Below are 16698 nucleotides of genomic sequence, written 5' to 3'. Positions count from 1 at the left end.
TGAGGGTCAGGGTGCGGGAGGGACGCAGGTGCGCACGTTCACTTCTGCACCACCCGCTCTCCAGACAAGAAGAATCCACATTCCACCCCAAGTCCTTCAGGTTCACGTTCAACTTATCACAGTTTCTGGGCCCCAGTTCATCAATGTGTCATTTCTCAAGTACTTAAAAGATAATTTTAGGCCGGCGCCGCGGCTCACTTGGCTAATCCTCCGCCTGCGGAGCTGGTACCCCGGGTTCTAGTCCCGGTCAGGGCGCCGGATTCTGTCCCAGTCGCTCCGCTCCTCTTCCAGTCCAGCTCTCTGCTGTGGCCCAGGAAGGCAGTGGAGGATGGCCCAAGTGCTTGGGCCCTGCACCCCATGGGAGACCAGGAGAAGCACCTGGCTCCTGGTTTTGGATCGGCGCAGTGCGCCGGCTGTAGCGGCCATATAGGGGGTGAACCAACGGAAAAAGGAAGACCTTTCTCTCTGTCTCTCTCTCTAACTCTGCCTGTCAAAAAAAAAAAAAAAAAAAAAAAAGATAATTTTGGTGATACCAAAAGATAACATTGGCCAGCAGCAAAGTCATTTATTTTAATCTAAGTTCTCTACTAAAAGGCACTTCCTAAACCACAGCTCAGTTCTGAGTCCAACAGCATGACTCCCACTCCATCGTGGGTCCAGAGTCGGGAGGGTTTCACAATGGGAATAAAACATCATCTCAACATTGAAAATTATCAGAGTAATCAAATCAGGCTTTGACTATAAAAATCAATTTAATAGATTTGCTGACATTTCCAAAGGGAAAAAATGAAAATGCAACACGTGGAAAATGCAGTGTCTACAAAGTCGCCAGTTAGTAAACACGGATACAGTGTCCGAGTACTGAGAAACCCTCAAGTGCGAGTGAGAGCATCGGTGTCGACCCGAGCACCCACGAGCCTGACACGCGCTGAGTCGGGAATCCAGAGACTGCAGAACCTTCTCCAACCTGCACAGCCTGAGGCCTCCCAGAGCAGCCACTCTGCACCTACACAGCTCTGAGTAGAGTGGCCACCCCCTCCCCGCCGTGTGCCTGAGAGACCCCAAGTTCTAACAGAGAACAGTACCAGCCCCTCCCCGACGTGTGCCTGAGAGACCCCAAGTTCTAATAGAGAGCAGTACCAGCCCCTCCCCGACGTGTGCCTGAGACCCCAAGTTCTAATAGAGAACAGTACCAGCCCCTCCCCGCCGTGTGCCTGAGAGACCCCAAGTTCTAATAGAGAACAGTACCAGCCCCTCCCCGCCGTGTGCCTGAGAGACCCCAAGTTCTAACAGAGAACAGTACCAGCCCCCTCCCCGACGTGTGCCTGAGAGACCCCAAGTTCTAATAGAGAGCAGTACCAGCCCCTCCCCGCCGTGTGCCTGAGACCCCAGCGGAGGGGTCAGTCCCGCCCTGTGCCTCTGGCCTGCAGAAGCACGAGACGGTCGAAGCATGCTTTTGAAGCCACTACACGTGTGCTAATCTGCTCCCTGCTAGTAGGGGCACTGCTATCTGCCGTCAGCACTCCACATCACCTACTATCAGGAGGCCTTGCACCGTGCCTGGAGCCGGCCGTGAAGAATCGGGCTAGAGAGCCCTGCTTATTAACTGACATATTAGCCAAGCACACATGAAGGCATCCGACTCACCTGTACCGTGCTTCACGACACCTCACTAAGCATCTGCCAGGCACATACACAGTCCAGGTTCTGCCTGGCACACGAGGGTTTTCACACCACAGGGTGAGCCTCCTTAGAGTGAGCTCAGGCCTATGAGGAGAGCGGCAGCTCCCGTGCAGCCCTGCACCCCAGCAGGCGCCCAGACCCTCACTGGGGACTCACAACACGGTTCTGATCTCAGCCCCTGCAACGGGTGAATCTCACATGCCCAGCCCACAGAAGCTGTGAAGCCAGAGAACGTACCCAGCACAGCTCCACCGGTCAAAGCTTCAAAGACAGAATGAACCACACCACTGAGGGCTACGCAGGGAACCACGGAAACCCAAGGCAGCGGCTGGCTCCCAGGAGAGTGGGCTCGGGCCCCGAGAGGGGGCGGGCTGGGGAGCGCTCCCAGCGGCCCGTTCCTGACCTGTGTGGAGAGCAGCAGGCGTCTGCACGGCTGTTCTCTGTTCCACTGCACACATGTGCCCTCCAAGCCCGTCCACAGACTATCACATTGCATACCCTCAAAGTTCAAATACTAAGATACACATAGTGGTACAATTTGGCGGAGCATTGCTTCATTTCCAAAATATTGAGGAGCCAGTGCTGTGGCGCAACGGGTTAACACCCTGGCCTGAAGGGCCGGCATCCCACATGGGCGCCGGTTTTAGTCCCAGCTGCTCCACTTCCGATCCAGCTCTTTGCTATGGCCTGGGAAAGCAGTGGAAGATGGCCCAAGTCCTAGGGCCCTGCACCCATGTGGGAGACCCGGAAGAAGCTCCTGGCTTCTGGCTTCGGATTGGCGCAGTTCCAACTGTTGCAGCCAATTGGGGAGTGAACCAGCAGGTGGAAGACCTTTCTCTCTCTGCCTCTCCTTCTCTCTCTGTGTAACTCTTTCAAATAAATAAATAAATCTTAAAAAAAAAAAATCCTGCCCCGCCCCAAAACAGCCATCGTGTTCACAGAAAAATCTGCTAATTTGAGAGATGGATTTAGTAATAAGCTCTTCAACAGAAGGATTCCTATTAATGATCCTCTAGGTGGGCTGGCAAGCAAAGGGAACTGGGTGTCCAAACCCCTGCATTCAAGTCTACGCACCCATGACCACGTGCCCGCGTCTCCTCTCTGCTCCATAAAGACGGGGACCACATGTGCCCTACCAATCTGCTGGTTTGGGTGAGGCACCAAACAACACAGAGAATGCAGGACCGCTTGGCAAACTTCCAGAAAGGCTACATCTTCTGTTCCCCAACACCCTCAGTGCCCAGAGTGCAGGAAGCCAGCACACGGCCTGGACCACTGCCGCCGAGGTGAATTCGATCGATGCTTTCCTGGGCCAGAGAACCTCACCACGCAGCGTCATCTTCACAGAGTGAGGCCCTGAGAACTCGCGGACTCGCTGTGCCAGACACCAGGGCTTTTCTCAAGAACACGACACTCCTGACACCACCAGGCAGCTGTGACCCCACGGGAGCGCTGCTGAGGGCAGTAGCCAGCAGGCCGCTGGCATGCAGGAACACAGGTCACTGGTTTGAGGGTGCTCCAGCCATGAAACTCACAACTCACAACTGTGGACGCTGCCCAAGAGCACGTGCTTCCCTCGCACGCCGGCTGCGACACTCCTGCCCAGACATCTACCTGGCTCCTGCCGCTGTCCCTGGCCCTGCTCCAGGGCCACCATCCCAGGAGCTGTCCTGCTGCCCACCGTGCCCCGGAGACTGTCACAGCCTCACCTGCTCCGTTCTTCCCCACAACACTGACCGCCACCTTATGTGAGGGACTGGCACTAGACTGGAAGTCTGTACATCATCTACCTCTCTCATTACTGTGGGAAGAAAGGAGTTTGCTTTGTCCACAATTGTATCCCCAAACCTAAAACAGACGGAGTGCTCAATCAGCATGTGCTGAATGAGAGGTTATCAACTACTGAAGACCACGAAAGAGGTGAAGGAACGTGAGCAATGCTACATCTGGACAGTTACACTGGAAGGCGGTCATTCCTAGGGGCTTCCTCCACTCTCCTTGTCAGCAAGTTCACAGTGGCAGCACAACCGTCACAGCCGCCTCGAAAGGATACGAGAAGCGATCGTTCCAGGTTGCTCTCTCGACGTACTCCAACATGACAACTGCTCGGATTGTCGTTAACAGCTTGTTCCAGGTTTCATCAAAATCTACCACTCTTGGTTTCAAAGACATTGTGCAAGTTTAGTGTTGAAACCTGTCAATTAGAAGGAACAACGTTAGCATGAACTCCACAAACTCGGTCCTCTGTTTCTAAGGTACTGGTAATTCAATCGCAGGATACGCGGAAGGCGTGCGAACAGAGGCAGGACACGGGAAGACCACGGTCAGTCAGCGCTGGCTCCTGTGCTTGGAACCTCCTGGGATACGTGCACTCGTGCCCAATGCCAGGGGACAGGAAGCGTTCAGGACAGATCCTTACCATCACAGGCGCCGTCCAAGGATGCGCAAGGCTCGTTACGCTGAGGAAAGGGAGCTGGGACCCAGTGACCAACAGGCCAAGCCCCACCATGGGCACGACAAGGGTACTTCAGAAAGGTCATGAAAACATGGCAACCAGCCAGCTTTCTTCATGATAGGCATTTTTATGAATTTTCGGAAGAGCCCTCCTATGCATGGATTCCAATTGTTTTGCCCCAAACACTGATCTTTCAATTCTTTTTCCAAGAACTTTCTGAAGCACCTTTGTGTACATGAGACACTCAACAAAAAGGCTTTGGTCCCCAATTCTTGTGGTTTGACTCCTTCACCAGGAAAAGGTACACAAGGGAACACAAGAAGACAAGAAAACAACAGTCTATCTTCCTGTGTGCACCAGTTTCTGCAAAAGGTAAGAGGGGGAGACTTATATTTACGTTCAAATAAAAGGGACAACTTGTGGAGGACACAACACTCACATCTACTGTAAGACATGGAAAGTCCACAGTCTCAAAGAAAACTGTGCGGCTTGCAGCAGAAAACCTGCAGCCGGCGAGCTGCACCTGCCAGTCTCCTGGGCCCTGGAAGGGACGCGTCCGAGGCTGCAGAAGCCAGCTCCAGCCACACGGCCCCCAAGGTCCTGCTCGGGTCACCTGAGCCCTGGAAGGGACGCGTCCGAGGCTGCAGAAGCCAGCTCCAGCCACACGGCCCCCAAGGTCTTGCTCGGGTCACTTGGACCCTGGAAGGGACGCGTCCGAGGCTGCAGAAGCCAGCTCCAGCCACACGGCCCCCCAGGTCCTGCTCGGGTCACCTGAGCCCTGGAAGGGACGCGTCCGAGGCTGCAGAAGCCAGCTCCAGCCACACGGCCCCCAAGGTCTTGCTCGGGTCACCTGGGCCCTGGAAGGGACGCGTCCGGGGCTGCAGAAGCCAGCTCCAGCCACACGGCCCCCAAGGTCCTGCTCGGGTCACCTGGGCCCTGGAAGGGACGCGTCCGAGGCTGCAGAAGCCAGCTCCAGCCACACGGCCCCCAAGGTCCTGCTCGGGTCACCTGGGCCCTGGAAGGGACGCGTCCGAGGCTGCAGAAGCCAGCTCCAGCCACACGGCCCCCAAGGTCTTGCTCGGGTCACCTGGGCCCTGGAAGGGACGCGTCCGAGGCTGCAGAAGCCAGCTCCAGCCACACGGCCCCCAAGGTCCTGCTCGGGTCACCTGGGCCCTGGAAGGGACGCGTCCGAGGCTGCAGAAGCCAGCTCCAGCCACACGGCCCCCAAGGTCTTGCTCGGGTCACTTGGACCCTGGAAGGGACATGTCCGAGGCTGCAGAAGCCAGCTCCAGCCACACAGCCCCCAAGGTCCTGCTGGGGTCACTTGGGCCCTGGAAGGGACGTGTCCCAAGGCTGCAGAAGCCAGCTCCAGCCACACAGTCCCCAAGGTCCTGCTGGGGTCACTTGGGCCCTGGAAGGGACACGTCCAAGGCTGCAGAAGCCAGCTCCAGCTACAGGGTCCCCAAGGTCCAGCCTGGCTGTGAGGCACCACACTTGCCTGCAGTCAGGGCCAAAGAAGGTGAATGTCTTCCCTTCTGCCTCCCAGCATGGAGGAAAGAGGACAGAGAAACAACATGGCTGAAGGCGAGGGGTAGGGTAGGGCGGGGGGGGACAGGGGCAGAGGGCGGCTGCAGGCCCCTCACAGGAGTCAGGGACAGGGCTTCCCGTGGGGAAAAGCAGGAAAAGGGGTCACAGAAGGCGAAATATCCCCAGGAGCTCGTCCCACTCCCTCCATCATACCAAGGCCGCCTTTCTGTGTGCTGGAGTCGGGGCGCTGAGTGCAGAGGGGAGCAGCTCTCCCCCAGGAAGTTAACCTCAGCCCCACCCCTGCCGACACCGCTGGGCCCAGGTTCCGGGCAGAGGCAGTGCAGCTGTGCGTGCTCACACGGTGCAGTCCTGAGAGAACTGGACAAACTCACTCCACCTCCAGCTCTCCCCACCTTCAAGACGAGGAGGCGGAGTCACAAGGAGTTGGGGCTGGAGCCGCACTGCTGCACGGGCACTTCACCAGAGGCTTCCTCCGCCAGGCTCCGTTCTGGGCTCTGAGGACTCGAATCCTGCCGACCTGAGGCAGGAACCTGGCCACACCGCCTGCACAGCTCCCTCTCGGGGCCTTCCTTCCTGGACTCCGTGGTCCAGCAGCCCGTCCCGGCCGGGCAGGCACTGAACACACTGGCCTGACTGGAACACCCTGCCTCCTCCCTGTCTGGTTTCTCCACCTGCAAGGCTTCTCTCCCTGCCGCCCCTCCCACCTATGCACCTCCCTCACTCCTGGCGCCCCTGCTGCCAAGGCACTCTCTCGGCGCTCCCTGGCTCTCCAAGGTGCCTCAGCTTACATGCCACCTGTGGGCCCCACGCGTCCCCCACAAGGGCACTGGCTCACTGGGAAGGCGGGGTTTGGGAACTCCATACCGACAGCTGGCAGTGGTCCCAGCCCATGTCCCCCCTTGTGAAAACGGCACCACACTACACGTGCTGCTTCAAGTCACTTCACTGGCTACACAGGCTTCCCTGATCTTAGAGTTGGGCCAGCCCCGACTTCAGCTTAGCCCGCAGACCCATTGCAGAGTGGGTAGGAAGCAAGGCTTGCATGGGCGCCTGCATCTGGAAGCCAAGCAGAGAGAAGCCCCAGCATCTTGGTCTAGAGAATCACGTCAAAAACTGACCCCCTCAGAGCGCAAGTGCATTCAAGTCCGCTACATCTCCGCTTGCCCAGCACAAAGCTCACAGAACTGCAAAACTCAAAGGCCCTCATCTTCTTCACGTTGACTAAATGACAACTTATTCAGGAAGAGTCTGCCTAAGGCAGACAGAGGCGGGACCACAGCCATGGCACTCTCCCAGCTCCACCTGCAGACACCCCTACACCACAGGCTCCTGAGAAAACAACCCATCACTAAGGCCTGGACTGGCGGCACAGCAGGCTGGGCCACTGCCCGAGACACCAGCATCCACTATCAGCGCACAGGGTGGAGTGCGGCTGCTCCGCTTCTGATCCAGCTCCCTGCTAATGAGCTTGGGACGCCAGCATCCACTATCAGCGCACAGGGTGGAGTGCGGCTGCTCCGCTTCTGATCCAGCTCCCTGCTAATGAGCTTGGGACGCCAGCATCCACTATCAGCGCACAGGGTGGAGTGCGGCTGCTCTACTTCTGATCCAGCTCCCTGCTAATGTGCTTGGGACGCCAGCATCCACTATCAGCACACAGGGTCGAGTACGGATGCTCCACTTCTGATCCAGCTCCCTGCTAATGTGCTTGGGAAGGCAGTGAGTGGTTGGGTCCCTGCCACACTTGGGGGAGTCCCAGATGGAGTTTCTGGATCCTGGCTTTGGCTTGGCCCACCCCTGCCTGTTGCAGTCAGCTGAGGAGTGAACCAGTGGATGGAAGGCATCCCTCTCTCTCTGCATTTCAAATCAATAAATCTTTGAAGAGAATTTAAAGAGAAATGAGCCACTGGGAAATCCCACTGCCGTGTGTCAGCGTGCACTCACACAGACTACGTCACCAGGATATGGGCAGGCGCCAGGAGCTGGCTGCAGGGTCAGTGTGGCATACGCTGCAAACTCCTTCCGGGCCGCAGGGTGCCTCTGAGGCCTGTCCTCGTGCTCAGTCACAGGGCGTCCCTCTGAGGATCCGCACAGCTCACACCTTGTCCTAGCACAGTCTCCCACAGCCGCCAGGAGGGGGCTTTCACACCCAGGCACAGAGGGCTGGGGCCAATGGCCCACGAGCGTTAGAGACCCTCGAAAAAACAAGAAGCAGACTATGAGTTTTTAAAAATGGCAGAACAAAATGTTATAAATAAATTGTTAAAAATTTATAATTCTAAATTTAATCACTGTGTCTGGAAAACATCGACGTTACTCACAGACACTTGTCAGCTCACGGCTCATGTCTGAGAACGCGTGTAGACAGACCTTCCAGCCTGCACAACTACAGTGCCATTCCTAAGCAACCAGGACTCAGTTACAACCACTGCGAAGGGTGTTAGAGAGCAGAGGCGGCCACTCCCACACGGGTCCCAGGAGAACCCGAGACCTGTCCACACAGAAGGGACAAAGCTTGCAGCAGCGCTGTTCCTGACGCCGGCACTGGGAAAGCCTCGCGTGTTAACCAGCAAGCAGCCACACGGCACGCAGGGCGCCCACGCGACCCATCCCCGGCCGGCCACGGTGGGGACGCAGAAGAGCACTGAAACACGCCGCAACACGGACGGGCCTCAAACGACACATGAAGGCAAAGACACGGTGACCAACGACGACACGGTACAGCACTCCACAGACACGCAATGGCCCGAACTGGCAAACTCCCCGACAGAAAAGAGCGAGCTGGGGAGTGACAGCTACTGGGGGGTGCACTGCTAGACACAGCAGTAACAATCTGTGACTACACCAACACCTCTGACCTGACAGTTCATAAGTGCACTCAGATAGAGTGGGCACACACATCACAACCCCACCAGGACTTTGAGAGCAATCTGATGAGCGGAGGGCGGAGTAGGTACCTTCACGTGTTAGCACAGCATAAAACTGCAGGCTGTCTCCATCCCACTCACGCTCCCACATCAGAGGTGCCTGGAATTACTCTATACGTATACACGGTCTGCCAGTCCCTTCTCACACAATGACACATACATCTGCTTCTTCTTTCACTGGCTCTGCACGTGGTAGTAAACATTCACGTTGTTGGGAATGTTTGGGGGTGGGGAGCCACTGTTGTGGCGTGCCAGGTTAAGCTGTCACTTTCAAAACTGACATCCTACACTGGAGCTCCACTTCAGGTCCCAGCTGCTCCACCTGCAGCTTCCGGCTAATGTACACCCTGGGACACAGCACTTGTGTGCTGAGTGGTGGCTCAAAGACTTGAGCTTCTGCCACCCACATGGGAGACCCAGAAGGAGCTTCCAGCTCATGGCTTTGGCTTGGCCCAGGCACGGCTGTTGCGGCCATCTGGGGAGTGAACTAGCGGGTGGAAGATCTCTCTGTGTCTCTCCCTCTAACTGCCTTTCAAATAAATAAAAAAAAACTTAAAAAAAAAAAAAAAGGTGCTGCATTCCACATTGAAGCACCTGGGTTTGAGTTCCAGTTCCGCTCCCAATTCCAGCTTCCTGTTGATGTGTGTACCCTGGGGGCAGCCGATGATACCTGTCACACAGGGAGACCCAGACTGAATCCAGGACTCCCAGCTTTGGCCACTGCAGGCATTCGGGGAGTGAACTAGCAGATGGAAGAGCTCTTTCTCTCTGTCGCTGTACCTTTCAAATAGATGAAAGTAAGACAACATATTTTAAATATAATATATTTGAGAAAGCATTCTATATATCTATTTTTTTAATTTGAGACAGAGAGCAGGCAGGCAGGCAAAGTACTCCAACCTGCTGGTTCACTCCCCGAAGGCCTACAAAAGACATGCCTGGATAGAAGTCAGGTTCTTCAAGGCCTAGAAAGCAGTCGGCAGACTGAATCCAGTTCCTCCACTTACCCAAGCACCATCACGGCTTCTGGGAGTGCACATTAGCGTCAGACGGCCAACCCAGGCACCCCAGGCTAAAGACCTGTGCCACATTCCATAGTAACACATAAAGAATTTCTTGTCTCACAGCACTTCACTGTCTGCATGTACCTGGATACATTCTAATACGTTTGAACTGACACATGTATGAGGAGCTCTCAGAAATAAAATGCTTAGTTTATTAGAAATTTTTAACTAAACGGTTTTTTTTTTTTTTTTTGACAGGCAGAGTGGACAGTGAGAGAGAGAGACAGAGAGAAAGGTCTTCCTTTGCCCAAAGTCGGTTCACCCTCCAATGGCCGCTGCGGCCGGCGCACCGCGCTGATCCGATGGCAGGAGCCAGGAGCCAGGTGCTTTTCCTGGTCTCCCATGGGGTGCAGGGCCCAAGGACCTGGGCCATCCTCCACTGCACTCCCGGGCCACAGCAGAGAGCTGGCCTGGAAGAGGGGCAACCGGGACAGAATCCGGCGCCCCGACCGGGACTAGAACCCGGTGTGCCGGCGCCGCTAGGCGGAGGATTAGCCTAGTGAGCCGCGGCGCCGGCCAACTAAACGGGTTTTTAAGTACTTTTCACACTGACTTCAATCAGGCTTTCTTTTAAAGGTTTTGATGACACAATCTGAGTTATAATTGGTACGCTTATTTACTGACGACTGGAAAACGAAGTTGCAATAGCAGCTTCAGCTACCATTTACTGCAGCCTCCTATGCTAGCCATGTTGTATAGACAGGACCTGCTCACCCACTAATCCTGCATGTCAGCAGAACCCACACTGCAGCATAGGCACCTGGGTGATCAGATTTCAATACACACCTGAGCACACAATGTAGGGGAGAGAGACACAGGCAGACTAGGAGAGAAGGAGGGAACAAATTAAAAATCCTGCCATCACCATTATTGTAGAGTCATTAACGCAGGGGAGAACACACATCAAAGAAACCAGAAAGCTTAAAGAAGGAAAAAATGGGGGCTGGGGCTGTGGTGTAGGTTAAACCTCCACCCACAGTGCTGGTGTCCCATATAGGTCCCAGTTCCAGATCCGGCTGCTCTATTTCCGATCTGCTACGGCCTGGGAACGCAGCAGAAGATGGCCAAGTGCTTGGGCCCCTGACCCACATGGGAGACCCAGAAGAAGCTCCTGGCTCCTGGCTTTGGATCAGCCCAGCTCCAGCCACTGCAGCCTTTGAGGAGTGAACCAGCAGATGGGAGACCTCTCTCTCTGTCTATCCCTCTCTCTGTCTGTAACTCTGCTTCTCAAACAAATAAATCTTCGCTGGTGCCGCGGCTCACTAGGCTAATCCTCCGCCTGTGGCGCCGGTACCCCAGGTTCTAGTCCCAGTCAGGGCACCAGATTCTGTCCTGGTTGCTCCTCTTCCAGGCCAGCTCTCTGCTGTGGCCCGGGAGTGCAGTAGAGGATGGTCCAAGTGCTTGGGCCCTGCACCCCATGGGAGACCAGGAGAAGCACCTGGCTTCAGATCGGCATGGTGCGCCAGCCGCAGCAGCCATTGGAGGGTGAACCAACGGCAAAGGAAGACCTTTCTCTCTGTCTCTCTCTCTCTCACTGTCCACTCTGCCTGTCAAAAAAAAAAAATCGTAATAAAAATAAAATAAAATTGCTACTGAGGATGCCCACATCCCATATCAGAGTTCCCCTGCTCTGCATCCAGCTCCTTGTGAGTGCACACCCTTGGGGGCAGCAGTCGCTGGGTCCCTGTCACACCGCTGGAGACCCAGACTGAGATCCCAGCTTCTGGCTTCAGCCTGGCCCAGCCCCAGCCGCCGGAGGCATTTAGAGGCTGAGACAGCGGGCGGGGGCACTCTCTCTCTCACTCTTTCAACTGAAATGAAAATTAATTCAAAATTTTAAAATAAATCAAATGAAAAATGAGAATGAGAGGGGATAATTTTCAAAGGAAAAAAATCCCAGAAGCGGAGAACACTATTAAAAGGCCTACTGACTACCTGCACATTCGCTTTTAAAAGCCAGCAACACAGCAGCCATGTGGGCGCTGTGGAAGAGTGGGCACACACAAAAGATGCGACAGTGTCCAGCAGAAGACCCGACCTCTGCAGACTGTGAACTCGAGCACCCTCACATGTCCCACCCGTCAAAGCGAAGACGGCAGGTGACAGAGAGCAGACCCTGAGGGCACGCGACCACTGCCCCAGAACCTGCCCTCAGCAGTGGTTTTCAGTACTTCCTCTCCCACAGAACTCTCCAGGATGGGTCCCCGGGCAGAGCAAGGGGACAGAGCGAACCAAGGGAACCTGGGTCCCAGCAGGGGCTCCAGCGCAGGATTCTCAACAACCACTCAGGACAGCAGCTGGGATCTCTTAATTAATCAGTTTATTCATTCAAAAAGGGGAGAGGGGAGAGGGGAGAGGGGAGAGGGGAGAGGGGAGAGGGGAGAGGGGAGAGGGGAGAGGACAACGCTGGGAACTGAATCCAGGTCCCCCACACAGGAGGCAGGGACTCAACTGCTTGAGCCGGCCCTGCTACCTCCCAGAGTCTACAATGGCAGGAGGTGAGAATCAGGGCCAGAGCTGGACACTGAACCCAGGCACTCAATGGGCTACGCAGGCACCCTAACCGCTAGGCCGGGGCCGGCCCCAGCAGCTGTGGCCTTTAAGGCAACCTGCCCAGACGGCCACAGGCACACAAAGCACCACTGCCTGAGATGCCAGCATCCCGTGTGAGTGCTGGTTTAAGTCCCAGATGCACCACTTCCGATCCAGCTCTCTGCTAATGTGCCTTGGGAAGCAGCAGAAGATGGCCAAGTGTCTGGGCCCCTGCACCCACGTGGGAGACAAGGATGGAGTTCCAGGCTCCTGGCTTTGTCCTGGCCCAGCTGCCCTATCACGGTCACCTGGGGAGTGAACCAGCACATGGAAGATCTCTCTCTCTCTCTCTCTCTCTCTCTCTCTCTCTCTCTGTCTCCCCTCTCTCTAACCCTGCCTTTCAAATACATAAATAAGTCTTTACAAAGAAAAAAGGATAGGGACGATCCAAAAGATAACATCAGGGGCCAAAACACTGTGTGTAAAGCAAGAGATGACCCCTACTGTAGGCTCTGAGTGCCATCCAGTCTCCACTGCAAGCACTCAGCTCTGCCCTGGGTCTCCCACGTGGGTGGCAGGCGCCCAGACACTTTGGCCCACTTCCGCACAGCAGGGAGCCGCATCAGAAGCAGAGCAGTCGGGACTCAGACCTGTGTTCTGACACAGAACGCCAGTGCTGCAGGTGGCTCAGCCCACTGCACCACGACACCAGCCACAAACTGAGCACAGTGCTGGTGGCCCGGAACCCCACGCTTGGTCTGCAACGGCATGATGCAAAGGGAGAGCAGACTCACGCAACTACTGTATGCTTACTGCATATAGGGATTTCAAGAGTTCGTAAAAAATGCAACTAAAATATTAAGTTCACTTTGATACAAAAAATTTTGAAATCCATAAATAGCTCTTTCATAATACACATTTTCCATGAATTTTTGAAGAACCCTCAAACTATGAAGGTGGAAAACCTTTAAGTCTCAAAGGCAGGAGTGACAGTGGGAATAGGGAATGTATTTATCCCACAGTGAGTAATATTTTAGGGGAAGAAATAAAAAACTTTGGGAGGGCAGCACTGTGGCACAGCAGGTAAGGCTACTGCCTGCAGTGCTGGCATCCCATATGGGCACCAGTTCTAGTCCTGGCTGTTCCATTCTGATCCAGCTCTCTGCTACGGCCTGGGAAAGTAGTAGAAGATGGCCCAAGTCTTTGGGCCCCTGCACCCACGTGGGAGACCTGGAAGAAGTTCCTGGCTCCTGGCTTCAGACTGGTGCAGTTCTGGCTGTTGCGGCCATCTGAGGGAGAGAACCAGCGGATGGACGACCCCCCCACTGCAACCCCGCCTCTACCACTCTGTAACTCTGCCTTTCAAATAAATAAATAAATATTTTTTAAAAAATAAAAATAAAACAAAAACAAAAACAAAAAAAACCTTTGGGGTTGGAGCTGTGGCATAGCAGGTAAAGCCATTGCCTGAAGTGCTGGCATCCTATATGGGCGCCGGTTCGAGTCCCAGCTGCTCTTCTTCCAATCCAGCTCTCTGCTATGGCCTGGGAAAGCAGTAGAAGATGGCCCAGGTCCTTGGGCCCCTGCCCATGTGGGAGACCTAGAAGAAGCTCCTGGCTCCTGGTTTTGGATCAGCGCAGCTCTGGCCATTGCGGCCATCTGAGGAGTGAACCAGCAGATATAAGACTCTCTCTCTCTCTGTAACTTGGCATTTCAAATAAAATATTTTTTTAAAAAAATAAAAAAAAAAGAAATAAAAAAAAATATTTTGCTTCCAAAAAATTCAGTTTGCCAGAATAAAAGATCCTTCTCTCCTCAGTGAACTTTGTACTCCCCATCGGGTCTGTAAAGACAGAACACTTTCACAAGTTTCTACTTGCTTTCTCACTTTTTCTGCTTTTAAAAATATTTATTTATTTATTTGTTTGAAAGGAAGACGGACAGAGAGGGAGGGAGGGAGAGACAGAGACAGAGACAGAGAGTTTCCATCTGCTGGTTCACGCCCCAAATGGCTGCAACAGCATGGCCTAGGCCAGGTAGAAGCCAGGAGCCAGGAGTGCCACCCTGGTCTTCCAGGTGGGTGGCAGGGACCCAAGCACTCAGGCCGCCAGGAGCAATGGCAGGGAGCCGGAACACAGCAGAGCAGCTGGGAATCCAGCCGGCTCTGACATGGGATGCTGGTGCTGCGGGTGATGGGTCTACCCCACTTGCTCGCTTTTTAGAGAAATAATCTAGGCAAGAAGTTTAAGGAACCAACTGGTCCTAAAAAAACAAAACCATCTATTCATAGGCATGTGTCCTGGCTTTCAGGTGAGTTAGACTGCTTGCCCACCTGGCAAGCATGCGAGACAGAGCTGCAGCCGTCCCCTGCTCACCAAAGACCGAAACCTCAATAGCACACTTCCTCCAGGCTAACCTTCTGTGCAGACATTAACAGAGTCACCACAGGCAACCTCTCAGCACTACCTCACTCTTTTACTAAAGGTAATGAATGCCACAGGTTTACTTTAAAACCTTGGATTTAAACCTTTCTCACAAGCACAGGCTAAAATGCTAAGCTTAGGAGTAACCTCCTTGGCCTCATCTGCCAAGGTTTCCCTGCCACCGTAGTGTGGGCTGGGGCGTCTCTGGGACCTGGGAGAGCAGTCACACGCTGCCCCGTTCCTTGTGTCCCCCTCCACCGACTGGGACCCAGCGTCCAGCCCTCATCAACTGGCTCTTTGTTCCAGATGGAGTGATCTAGGTGTCCATATAAAACAGGAACTCCTGCCCAAGTCCCCACCCTGCTCTAGGGAGACACACACAGAGACACGTCGATCATCCTGCCAGCAACTTTGCTGACTCCTGTGCGGTCCCAGAGACAGCTTTCTGAAGAGACAGAGCCACCAACAACCCCTTCCTCCACCGAAGTGTCCCGTAAGGTAAAGGATAAAAGCAATCCACACAGCAAGCTATAAAAACAACCTGACATTCCCGGGATGCACGCTGCGGTGACCAATTGCAGGGCAGCAGCACCCGCTACCAGGTGTATTTCAGAAACACATCATCTCATTCACTTCTAATAACCCAAAGACGGCCACTCTTACTCGCCCCATCTTAAAGATAAACAGACTGACTTCTGCAGCCCACCAGGAGCGTGGACCGCACAAAGCTCAGACTACCGCCCTCTACTGCGTGTGCATTAGCACCCAGAACCAAGCTGGTCCAGAGGAAGCAGGTGCACAGGGCAGCCTCTGGGAAATCAAAGTCACGCCCAAAACATAAGGAAAAAAATCACTCCTCTCACCCATGAAGATTGTGAGTCGAGGAGCGGCACTGGGTTGAGCGGTTAGGACTCTGCCTGAAACCCCCGCATGCCACATCCAGCGCCTGGCTGAAGTCCCAGGCCCTCCGCTTCCCAGCCAGCTTCCTGCTGTGTGCACCCAGGAGTCAACAGAGGAGGACTCAAACACCTGCGTATGGAGTTTGCTTTCCTGGCTTCACCTGGCCCGGCCCCAGCTGTTGCAGACACGTGGGGGGTGAATGGAAGAACTCTCTCCACTGGTCTCTCTCATTGCCTTTCAAAATAAACTCATTTTTAAAAGATTTATTTATTTATTTATTTAAAAGTCAGAGTTACAGAGAGAGAGAGAGAGAGAGGTCTTCCATCCGCTGGTTCACTCCCCAGATGACCGCAACAGCCGGAGCTGTGCCGATCCGAAGCCAGGAGCTTCCTGGCTTCCCACAGGTCTTCCCACGCGGGTGCAGGGGCCCAAGGACTTGGGCCATCTTCCACTGCTTTCCCAGGCCATAGCAGAGAGCTGGATCAGAAGTGGAGCAGCCAGGACACAAACTGGCACCCACGTGGGATGCTGGCACTGAACACGTCAGCTTTATCTGCTTCGCCACAGCGCTGGCACTTGATAAACTAATTTTTAAGAAAAGAGACTAGTACTCCAAATGGGCTGTCAGTGACATGGCAATCCTGGGCAAGCTGCTGCGGTGTCTGTCCATCTGGACAACACAGGAACAGTGGAAAAAGACAGCACCCTAGACAGGGCAGGCCTGCTCGACGATGCCAGGCTGAGACAGTACCACCTGACCTCCGCGCTAACTTTACTTTCCCATCCACACGTCCGACGCTGCTGAAGACCAGCCTGGACTGCTGCTGAAATTTGAGGCCCCGCTTCTCATGTCGTACTAAAACAAGACCTACTGACAGGCAGCTCACGCGACATTTCTGTCTGAGGCAGGAAGCAAGGCAACCGACTTCTTGGGAGACTGCACGATGTCCTCCGTCCTCCTCAAGCAGCCCCTACGTCTGACTTGTGGCTCTCTACAAGCTGGCCGAAGTTGGGAATATCTATGTGCAAACGGCAATGTAAAGCGACCTCCTGGAATCCACGCGAAGTGTACTACACTATCTGACCTTACGCTGCACGCACGTTAACGCAAAGTGGATCGCTCTGCGGTGCCGCGCTGTGGCTCGGCGGGCTAAGCTGCAGCTCGG

The 16698-nt window shown here is 54.6% G+C and overlaps 1 protein-coding gene across 13 annotated transcripts in view; it reads right to left on the bottom strand.

The window, feature by feature from the left end:
• CUL2 (cullin 2) overlaps positions 1-16698 on the bottom strand; it is an 86190-nt gene that overhangs the window by 56800 nt on the left and 12692 nt on the right. For 8 of the 13 annotated variants that reach the window (XM_089312474.1, XM_051833452.3, XM_089312473.1 and 5 more), the window contains exon 2: positions 3737-3877. In XM_089312474.1, coding sequence (XP_089168600.1) covers positions 3737-3855 — 119 coding nt within the window. In that variant the 5' untranslated portion in view covers positions 3856-3877. Of the gene's footprint in view, positions 1-3641; positions 3878-7630; positions 9185-16698 lie in introns of those variants that run through there. The other 5 variants (XM_017350716.4, XM_089312472.1, XM_089312471.1 and 2 more) reach the window with 4 other exon arrangements.

Source organism: Oryctolagus cuniculus, chromosome 13 (assembly GCF_051225735.1).
Source record: "Oryctolagus cuniculus isolate XC-2025 breed Fujian yellow rabbit chromosome 13, ASM5122573v1, whole genome shotgun sequence".
Taxonomy (NCBI): Eukaryota; Metazoa; Chordata; class Mammalia; order Lagomorpha; family Leporidae; genus Oryctolagus; species Oryctolagus cuniculus.
Note: the sequence above shows the minus strand (reverse complement) of the source record. Positions and strands in the feature narration are given on the sequence as shown.